General features: G+C 49.3%; 1 protein-coding gene across 4 annotated transcripts in view; it reads left to right on the forward strand.

Moving 5' to 3' along the window:
- Window positions 1-10,960, forward strand: part of LOC123596286 (stem-loop binding protein) — a 76,572-nt gene that overhangs the window by 569 nt on the left and 65,043 nt on the right. For all 4 annotated transcript variants that reach the window (XM_045474835.1, XM_045474834.1, XM_045474836.1 and 1 more), the window contains exons 2-7: window positions 18-134; window positions 4,257-4,361; window positions 7,027-7,086; window positions 7,379-7,516; window positions 8,156-8,305; window positions 10,101-10,182. In XM_045474835.1, the coding sequence (XP_045330791.1) occupies window positions 18-134; window positions 4,257-4,361; window positions 7,027-7,086; window positions 7,379-7,516; window positions 8,156-8,305; window positions 10,101-10,182 (652 nt within the window). The remainder of the gene's footprint in view (window positions 1-17; window positions 135-4,256; window positions 4,362-7,026; window positions 7,087-7,378; window positions 7,517-8,155; window positions 8,306-10,100; window positions 10,183-10,960) is intronic.

Raw genomic sequence — 10,960 nt, forward strand, 5'->3', positions numbered from 1 at the left:
CGGCCTCTCGTCCGCAGCCCGCCGCCCCCCGCGAGGTGGAGCCTCGGACGGAAGCGCAGAGCCGACGGGAGGCGCAGGAAGCCCGAGGACGCCGAGGGCCCCGCGAAGCCGCCGGGAGACTGCAGACCCGACAGGTGGGCCCGGGCCCCGGCGGGCTGCTTGAGGCTCCTGGGGTCCCCGTCCTGATTGGTTAAGGCGCCTGGGGGGACTCTGTCCTGACTGCCTAAGGTACCTGCGGTCCCCCCGTCCCGACTGGTTAAGGCTCCTGGGTTCCCCGTCCTGGCTGCTTATGGCACCTCGGGGTTACCGCCCTGATCCGCTCCTGGTGTCCGTGCCTCGCATTAGTTCATTATTTAAGGGGCTTGTGGTTTTGGACTCTGATTAATTAGGGTGCTCGGGGGGGGGGGGGGTCACAACTCTTTGAGTGGTGGCGCTGCCAAGTCCTACGACACTTGGGTAGTCACGGCGAGTGAGGGTCACTGCACCTGGCTAGTCGTGTCACCTCTGGCGTAGCGCCTGACTAGTTCTAGCGAAGGCAGCCGTTTCCCCAAACGTTTGGTTAAGGTGCCCGCATTTTCATGATCTGTGTGAAGCATCCTGTGTCACGTGACTGAGGTAGGGGACGTTCCCACAGGACCTCCGGTGATAAGTGTCAACAAAAACGGGTCTCAGCCTCAGCCAGCGAGCCTTCCTGTGTTTCAGGGACACTGGGAAGCTTTTAGCACGTTTCAGTGCAGCTGGTTAGGTTGGGTCTCAGAAGACTCCGCTTAGAGAAGTTGGGCGGCACACCGCAGTGAAAACGGCGTAGGTGCCAGGCCGCAGACCGAGATTTGAGTTCCAGATCCTTCTTGCTTTTTAAGTTTTATTTATTTAGAAAGTTTTTCTTTCTTTTGGTGTTTATTTATTTTTGAGACAGAGAGAGACAGAGCATGAATGGGGGAGGGGCAGAGAGAGAGGGAGACACAGAATCCGAAGCAGGCTCCAGGCTCTGAACTGTCAGCACAGAACCCGAGGCGGGGCTAGAACTCACGGACTGTGAGATCATGACCTGAGCTAAAGTCGGCCGCTCAACTGACTGAGCCACCCAGGCGCCCCAAGTTTTATTTATTTTTGAGAGAGAGAGAGAGAGTGCGGGCATGTGAGTGCGAGTGGGGGAGGGGCAGAGACGGGAGGGGGACAGAGGGTCTCTGCACTGACAGCAGAGAGCTCGACTCGGGGCTTGAACTCAAGACCTGTGAGATCGTGACCTGAACCAGAGTCTGCACCTCTAGATTCCTCCTCCTCTTCTTCCTCCTCCTCCTCTTTTTTTCGGGCACGTTTTTTATTCTCTGGAACATCAAATTCCTGCCTTCCTCCCCAGACCCTTCTTTTCATTCTGATGACTCCAGGTATCGTTTCTCTGAATGAGCCTTTGCTACAGCATTCACGTGAGTTGTTTCTAGAGCGCGCTGTGTGCTGGGGAGGTGAGAACACCTCGGAAACCACGCTTTCATTTTCCTTGTGCTTGTACTCTGATGCAGGTGGCTCAGCTGGTCAGGGTATTTCAGAGGGACGGGGTGTGGGTGGAGACAGGGCAGGGACGAGGACTAGGGTGCTCTTGAGAGGCCACAGGGAAGGAAGGCCTTTGTTGAGTTACCTCTGTGTGCTGACGGGACAAACCGGCCCACAAGGATCCGTGTGCCAAGGCCCCCCCCCGGGTGGGGATGCGTTTGGCCTGTTTGAAGCCTGAATGGAGGGGGACAAGGTGGGCGGGCTGTTAGGTTGAGGTGGAAGGGGATGGTGAAAAATAAAGATGGGGAGAAATATGTGGGTGACATTCTACTTTTTAAAATCTAATTTTATTAAAAAAAATTTTTTTTTGATGTTTGTTTTTGAGAGAGAGACCATGTAAGCAGGGGAGGAGCAGAGAGAGAGGGAGGGAGACATGGAATCCAAAGCAGGCTCCAGGCTCGGAGCTGTCAGTACAGAGGCCCGACGTGGGGCTCGAACTCACGGACTGCGAGATCACGACCTGAGCTGATGTCGGACGCTTAACCGACTGAGCCACCCAGGCGCCCCTCACGTTTGGCTTTTTAAGGCAGCGTTCCTGATGTTTGCTGATGGGTTGGGTGCAGAGAGGGGTCTAGGATGACTCCAGTGTTAGCTGTGAACACCTTTGTTTCTTGTGGAACCATGTGCTGAGGTGAGGAGGTTGTGGGTAGAGCAGAGCTGGCATGGGGGGGAGTCCATAGTCAGGCCGAAGCTTCTCTCATGAGCAACAGAAGGTGTCGGGAAGGTATTGGGACCCGAGGGTGTGGATGGGGAGGCCACGCACGTTTTGCATAAGTGTGAGTTCTGTGCCTTTTAGAGACTTAGGACTAGAAGAGATACTTGGGAAGTGGTCTTGAGTGTGGGAGAGGCCCTGGACAGGGCTGGAGTGGATGTGAACAGAAGGTGTCAGACATCGTCGAGGTCAGGGTCTGAGTCCTCCAGTGGTCTCCCATTTAGCTGAGGACGAAATGTTAAATCCTTACGTTGCCTTAAAAGTCTTTGGTGTCCCTGTGGGTTCCCCTGTAGCTCATTAGCCACGTGGGCCTCCTTATTCATCTAACGTGGCAGAAATGCCCTTGTGTCTGCCGTTGGCAGTGTTTGTCTCCCCAGTCCGCCATGGTGAGGAGTGGGGAGTGCATACAGGTGCCTGCAGTAGATCTGTCGCGGGATGTGAGAAGTTCCTGTGGAGGGAGGTTAGCTTATTGTGTAAAATAGGCTTTGTTTTCTGTTCCAGCACCTTCCCAAAAAACGTATTTGTTCTGAGATAGGATAGGTTGGTGACTATGATGTACTTAATCTGAAAAATAGGCTTGGGGTGCCTGGGTGGCTGAGTCGGTTAAGCATCCGACTTCGGCTCAGGTCATGATCTTGCCATTCGTGGGTTCGAGCCCCGCGGCGGGCTCTATGCTGACAGCTGGGAGCCTGGAGCCTGCTTTGGAGTCTCTGTCTCCTTCTCTCTCTGCCCCTCCCCCACTCGTGTTCTGTCTATCTCAAAAATAAATAAACGTCAAAAAAAAAAAAATAAAAAGAGGCTTCAGTTCTGCAAGAGGCCTTTTTTTTTTTTTTTTTTTTTTTCTATAAAAACATGTGATGTAGCAAAAGGTCATTTGTAAGCACCCTTTAAAAGTTCAGGAAACTGCCATGGTGGAGACCTGAACCCCTTGATAGACTAGTGAGAAGTCCATGTCCAGCTCTGGACAATCCCCCCATTTGATTCTTCTCTGTGTCTGGGATACGGTTACTGAGTCACATTAACTTTTTGGTTCATTAATTTGGCTTCAGACACTGCCACGCATTTTTAGATTCTGGAAACTTTCTTTTAGAAATCTAATTTTAGTTTTTCTAGGTGAGGAAACCGTAAGAGAATAAACGATAATTGCGCAAAGAGATTAATCATTTGGTACCGCAGCTGCGCTTCCAAAGCACGCCGTTTGGTTTGCAGCTCAGGTACTGAAGGCTGCTTAGAGCTGCAGCTGAAGTTCGTGTCCAGCTTGGCTTCGCCCGTGGTGGCCAGGAGAAAAAAATCAGTTTATTTCTAATCTACAGATAATGGACATACCAGCAATTCTGACCGCCAGATTTCAAATTCCCTAATTTGACCAAAGATTTAACTTGGCCGAAAGTTTCCTTGATCTCTAGGTAGAACTGAACCCCTAGTTTACACTTAACCCAACTCTAGGGGGGGCACTTATCAGTGCGCTAAGTCCTTGTAGCGGGGACTCAGTTGTAAATTCTTACCCTCTTGTTTTAATTATGTGGTATATTCCGAATCATTACGCGCATCTGAAACTTAACTAGTATGCGCTGTTTATTTAGTACCTTTCACATGCTGGGCACTTTGCTTAGTAGGAAGTATTACCTAAGGGTTTTTTAAAATGCTGAAAAGTAGCTTCTCATTTTACAAATAAAGGAAATCGTATTAGGTGCCATTCTCAGGGCTGAAGATGCCTTGTTGACTTTGCCTTCCCCCCAAGTAGACTTTTTCCTCCTGATTTAGCCAACACTGGCACATGGTAGGTGCCCAGAAGTTCGATAAATGAAGCCCAGAGAGGCTTTCAGTAAATTGCCTAAACTCAGTGATCTAGTAAGTTATGGAGCAGAGATTGGCCCAGAGCCCTTTCCCTTGGCACCCTCCAAACAGCATGTGAACATTTCCTGACGCACTGTTTGAAAGGAGACGGAAAGTGTGTGCCGTGGTTCACGTGTACATTTTTATCTTATTGCAGTTTTACCACTCCCGAGGGCCCCAAACCCCGTTCTAGATGTTCAGACTGGGCAAGTGCCGTCGAAGAGGATGAGATGAGAACCAGAGTTAACAAGGAAATTGCAAGGTATACGTTGCAGACCGTTTTGGAATGTTATTTATTGTGCTTTCAATTATGTGTTAAATCTGAGATGTGTCTCAGAATGCTGATTTTTAAGAGTTTGGTCCCCATACCACAATGTTAGCAGTACCTCCTGGGAACTTCTTAGGAATGCACATTCTCAGGCCCCACCCCAGGCCTGCTGGGTGGGGTCCGGCCATGTCTTGAGGAAGCCCTCCAGATGAGGCTGCTCGCCAAAGTTTGAGGACCCCTGCCTTAGCGGCCATCCTTCCACCGGGACGTGCTCTGACCTACCACGTTGTGCTCTGCCACCCCAGCAAAGTGTGTCGTCTGACACCTGGCTCAGATATCAGCTTGGAGTGGGAGAGCGCAGTGAGGGGTCCCCAACTGGGGGCCTCTAAACCCCTTGCAGTTGTACCCAAAATTCTTGTGTGTGTCCCAAGTTCTCACAAAGGCCAAGCCACTTCCTGTACTCATATGCACTCCTAAACACCGTTTATTTCTCTTGATTACAAATTCTGTTCCCCCCCCCTTGACATATGCCATCCACCCCGGCTGAATGAATTTTGAGTTAAAATACTGTGGCTCATAATTAGTTGGAGAATGTTAAACTGAGTCCATTGGTTCTTAATTCTTATGAAAATGTGTCCTCTCTGCAGAGAAGCAGGGCCACATTGCCTGTTGCACGTCTGCAACAGAGAGGGAAACACAGAATCTGCAGCTTGATGGTATTTCTAGCTGCCTCCTTAAGAAAGGCACAGGCAGTGTGGGAGCTGGTTATGACCACACATGTTGTGTGTGTGTTGAGGGGGAGTATACCTCTTGGAAAGGTGAGCTGGAAGTTAACAGGTATGGCTCCAGTGTTTTGTTTCAAAAAAAAAAAAGAAAAGATTTAATGTTTATTTATTTTAGACAGACAGAGACAGAGCATGAGTGGGGGAGGGGCAGAGAGAGAGGGAGACACAGAATCCGAAGCAGGCTCCAGGCTCCGAGCTGTCAGCCCAGAGCCTGACTTGGGACTCGAACCCATGAACTGAGCCAAAGTCGGACGCTTAATGGATTGAGCCACCCAGGTGCCCCTCCAGTGTTTTGAATTAGTTGTTTTATTGACGTAGATCTCGATTTTCCCAACTATAGAGCTGGGATGTTTGATTTGGTGTGTAGTTTCTGTGCGATGCTCCTGAGGTTTATAACAGCTGTCATGGCCTCACCTGTGTGCCCTGACCCCCCCTTCTCCCCTTGCCAGGGACTGTCCCTGGCCCTCGTGCTATGTGTGGAGATCCTGGTCTGTCTGGACACTCCTTTGGTGGCTCCTTCTCCTCAGTTGTCTCACAGGCCTGCCTCTGAAAGTTGTTCTGCTTTGCAGAACAGGCCTGCTCAGTTTTGGGCCACTCTGTTCCTGGATCACACCTTTCCTGATGGAAGGCTGCTGCTTTAGTAAGGCCTGGGTGGTCTGAGCTGCCGATGGTGGTGGCCCGCTGTACGTTTTACAAGAATTTAACGCACTGTGTTCTCAAGAGGGTAACACATACCACACACCAGCTCTCTGAAAATTGGAAAGTGAGTTTTAGTCCTACCTTAAGCCAGTCTTTTTCAACTAGAGTCACAGAGAGTGAAGCCCTGGAGAAAGTGATCCAAGGGCCTCCTCTCTGTGTTGTCACAGGCTGGCATAGAACTGGTGTTTCCTGGGTTCACAGGAAGTAAACTCATTCATTACTTCCGGTGCCCAAACTGCTGGATGCCTCAGCAAACTTGGGGGTGGGGATTCTGGAGGGAGATGCAGTGATGACATACTTCAGACAGATGAGCTTCTGGTTTGAGGGGGTTCGTGGTTTCAGTGGTAGATTGTGTACAGCCCTTGGGCCGACATACCTGGGCAGAGCTGGGGTTTGGTAGTTGTTGTGATGATAGAAGCCAAATGCCTGGTGAAGTTTGCGGGGAACACAACGGGGGTGGTGGTGCCGTTCTCCTTCCAGGTATAGGAGGAGGTTCGCGGGACTCAGGCACACGCGTCTTGTTAGTAACTACCTAGTTGTGGTATTAGAAGTCAACTTTTGATTTCAACTTTTGTTTATTTTCTTTGAAACTGGGCTCTTACGACTTCACCTGAAACTGTTAGGGACTTTATTTGGTTCAGAGAACCTCTGCCTTATCACATGTGGTGGTGCCCAAGGGCGTTGAGGCAGCTGCTCATAGAGCCTGGTTGCCCTAAGCACTTGGTGTGATCCTGGTGTATAACTTCTCTTCTTATGAGAGAAGATGACTGAGGGAGATTGAAAATAAGCCACCCAGGGGCTCCTGGGGGGCTCAGTCGGTTGAGCGTCCGACTTCAGCTCAGGTCACGATCTCGCGGTTCGTGAGTTCGAGCCCCGTGTCGGGCTCGTCGGGCTCTGTGCTGACAGCTTGGAGCCTGGAACCTGCTTCGGATTCTGTGTCTCCCCCTCTCTCTGCCCCTCCCCCATTCATGCTCTGTCTCTGTCTCAAAAATAAATAAAACTTCAAAAAAAAAAAAAAATAAGCCACCCAACTGTGCTGTTACCTGTACTCATTAATCCAGACTACGCTGCTCAGGAAGAAGACCTTATTCTTGGGGGCTGTTTCAGTTCTAAAAGCATTGTATTCAGTTAATTCAGTTATGCCGTAAAATCAGTGATGTTTATTTTGCTTTCAGATATAAAAGAAAACTCCTCATAAATGACTTTGGGAGAGAGAGAAAGTCCTCGTCGGGAAGGTAAATGCCACGTAAAGGTTTCTTTTTTAATTTGATGGGCCTGCAGCCTGTTAGTAGAAACAACTGTGCATGAGGTGCTGGTTGTCTCCGTGGCATGTACTGGGTTAGTCCTTTCCTCACTGCATTGGAAGCTGTACCGATTGTGTAGTAAATTCCCACACACACAAAGATTTCTAGACTGTTTAAGATGAACATGGTTTGGAATCCAGAGGACAGATGTTCTTTCATGGTTGTGTTTCACCGTTTTCTTACGTAGTGATCTTAAGGTGTGTTCTGTTCCTTTCCTCTTCAGTTCTGATTCGAAGGAGTCGGGGTCCGCAGCACCAGCTGACTTAGAGACAGATGAAAGCGTGCTCATGAGAAGGCAGAAACAGATCAACTACGGAAAGAATACCATCGCCTATGACCGCTATATTAAAGAAGTCCCAAGGTAGTCCTGTCTCCCTGGCACATCCTGATGGAGCACGGGGCTTTGCAGCCTGGATGGTTGCTTCAGGGGTGAATCTGAGTCTGGGTGTAGCTCACGTCTGCTGAGGACCATTGAACAACTGCGGCACTTACATGAGTGAAGAGGCACGGATGGGATCCCCAGGGACTTGAAGATAGGAAAATACACTGTATGGTTCAGGGTGTCGGAAGACATTTCAGGTCTTACTTCACGTCAGACTTCTGGTGGTCTTAGAAACGTAAAGCTATTAACATGCATGACGGGGGAGAAAGTAAAGTTCGGGTTGCAGGTTGTGAAGGTGTTACTGGAGGAAAACATGAGCGTTGCCTCATTTTGTCCAAGCGGCACGCTCCTCCTACCCTGCTCCCTCACATGCAGGTTGCAAAGCTTAGAACGTCGATTTCTCAGTGGGACTAGGCTTCAGATGTGCTTTTTTGGAGCACACGTAGCAGAAGAATAGTAGAATCAAAGGGGCAGTGCTGTTGTATACGTTAGTTTTGCTCATCTTATAGAGTCTCCGTTGATCTGTATTTTTTTGGTAACTCCGATCTCATAGTTTGGCTAACGTTCAAGCTGACGTGGGCAGAGTGTGTGTCGGAATAACCGCCCTGTTTCCTGCAGACACCTTCGCCAACCTGGCATCCATCCCAAGACCCCCAACAAGTTCAAGAAGTATAGTCGGCGATCGTGGGACCAGCAGATCAAACTCTGGAAGGTGGCGCTGCATTTTTGGGATCCTCCACCTGAAGAAGGATGTGATCTGCAAGAGATGTATGTCTTTATTGCACTCTCGGCCTCTGTTTCTGCAACGTGTGCAGGGACCGATACCGCTTGATCACCTGTGTGGCACGCTGGCCTCGTACTAAGTGCCCCTGGAAGTTTTCTGAGAGCAGAATAGCCCGCTGCCCCGGCCTCATGTCTGTTTTCCCCATGCACACGTGTGTGCCGTTGGGTGGCTGCACAGGTGGTGGAGGGAAGAGTACGCTTCCTGGATTTACTTTTTGTAGCTAGAGAAAGGAGAGGTTGGTAATAAACCTAGTAGTATGTGGGCTGTGGTCTATTAAGTTTTAAACTCAACATTCTGAAAGGTATTTGAGTAACTTATGTTGAACTATGAAAATAAAAGGTCTCTTTTAGTCCAGGAAACCTTTTATCTTTTTCCTGTTGATTTTCTTTCTTTCTTTTTTTCTTTTTAAATAGTCTGCTTGTCTTCTTTTTTTTTTTTTTTTTTAAATGTTTATTTCTGAGACAGAGAGACAGAGCACGAGTGGGGAAGGGGCAGAGAGAGAGACACACACAGAATCCGAAGCAGGCTCCAGGCTCTGAGCTGTCAGTACAGAGCCCGATGTGGGGCTCGAACTCAAAAACCGTCACCTGAGTCAAAGTCTGTCGCTCAACCGACTGAGCCCTGCCCCAGGTGCCCTGCACCTGTTGATTTTTAAACTGGAGCCTGGTTGGAGAGGCCTGAGGCCTGGGGTTTTGCCCTAGGGTTGTGCCTAGGGTTAGGGTTGGCTGTTGGACAGGGAGCTGGAGAGAATGGTCTTGTACTTGTGCCCCCTTGGAGCACCTCTTCTCAGCTCCCTCCTGACCTGAGCCTCTCCCTTCCTCAGAAACAGATTTGTTCATTTAGCAAACACTAGAGTTTTTGCTTTGTGCTGGGGAAATTAATAAACTCATGTTTGAAATGATTTTTTTTTTTTAATTTTTTTTTAATTTTTTTTTTTTTCAATTTTTTTATTTTTGGGACAGAGAGAGACAGAGCACGAACGGGGGAGGGGCAGAGAGAGAGAGGGAGACACAGAATCGAAACCGGCTCCAGGCTCTGAGCCATCAGCCCAGAGCCTGACGCGGGGCTCGAACTCACAGACCGTGAGATCGTGACCTGGCTGAAGTCGGACGCTTAACCGACTGCGCCACCCAGGCGCCCCTGAAATGATTTTTTAAGGTTTTGTTTATGTAAGTGCTCTCTGGACTCTATGTGGGGTTCAAACTCAGAAGTCTTCTGCTGCTCCGGCTGAGCCAGCCAGGAGTCCCCGAGATAATTTCTAACATGGCTTTACAGAGTTGGTCTCACAGATGTCATCCTGTCATACAATGTTTTCCCACTGTGCCGCTGTTGTTCTGTGCTCTTTATGAGTGGAAAATTGGAAACATTAGTGATCGTCTGCTGTATGGTTTGTTCTGGTGTGCGCCCGCCCCCACTGCCTCCCCACATTGGGCATATTAATTGCTGCTTCTACCTGGTAGGATGCCCTTGGGGGTGTAAACAGTTGCACCATAGTTGGGAGCGGGCAGGTTGTGTGCTCTGAGCCAGGTGGATGTCTCCGCTTGCAGTGACTGTGGCCAGCTCTCCCTGTGCTGGTTGACTGGGCAGCACTGGGGCAGGGAGGGTTCACTGAAAACTGTCTCGATGCTTTCAGGAGCAGAGGAGACACGAGTGACCATTGTCAGAGGGCAGCATGGTGTTGATTGTGGTTGTGTTTAGTGAGCAGCCTTGGAGCACCTTCCTGCATCATGTGCCTCCTGGCTTTGGTGACTGACTTACCTGTTTGATTTCACTTCGCAGACATCCTGTGGACCTCGGGGAAATGGAGACTGAATCCGCAGAAAGCAGCTCTGAATCCCAGACAAGCTCTCAGGATAACTTTGTAAGTACCTTTTCTTGGTTTCCAGCTAATTGTTGACAATGTGTGCCACTTTGTAAACTGACATTGAGGCCAGAGTTTGATTTTGCTGCTTATGAGTAAGGGGCTTCTTATCCCTTTCTCCTGTTGTCATTAGAGTATCAGATTGAGTGGAGTTCCTGTGTACTGGCCTTAATCTAGGTTTTTGGTTTGATCCACCTGGTTAGTCCTACCAATTTCATTTTACTTATTCTTATTTAATTAATTAATTAATTTGAAGTTTATTATTGCTTCTCGGCCTTTTGGCTAAGATCAAGTGTAAAGTTTATTTTGAGAGAGCGCACACGCATGTGTGGAGAAGGGGCAGAGAGAGAGGGAGACAGAATCCCAAGCAGGCTCCGTGCTGTCATTACAGAGCCCGACACAGGGCTCGATCCCAGGAACTGTGAGATCATGACTTAAACCAAAGCCAAGAGTTGGGTGTTCAGCCGACAGAGCCACTCGGGTGCCCCCACCATTTTCAGTTTAAAAGTAAAAAGCCTTGGGGCACCCAGGTGGCTTCATTCTCGGTTAAGTGGTTAAGCATCCGGTTCTTGATTTCGGTTTGGGTCATGATCTCACAGTTCCTGGGATCGAGCGCCGCCTTGGGCTCTGTGCTGACAGTGCTGTGCCCGCTTGGGATTCTCTCTGTCTCTTTCTCTCTCACAATGAAAATAAGCTTTAAGAAGAAAAACGTAAGGCTTTTTCCCCTTTGGTTCCAGTGCTTACGTAGGTCTTGTCACAGGCATTAATTTTAAGCCGT

The sequence above is a fragment of the Leopardus geoffroyi genome, chromosome B1 (assembly GCF_018350155.1).
Source record: "Leopardus geoffroyi isolate Oge1 chromosome B1, O.geoffroyi_Oge1_pat1.0, whole genome shotgun sequence".
Classification (NCBI taxonomy): Eukaryota; Metazoa; Chordata; class Mammalia; order Carnivora; family Felidae; genus Leopardus; species Leopardus geoffroyi.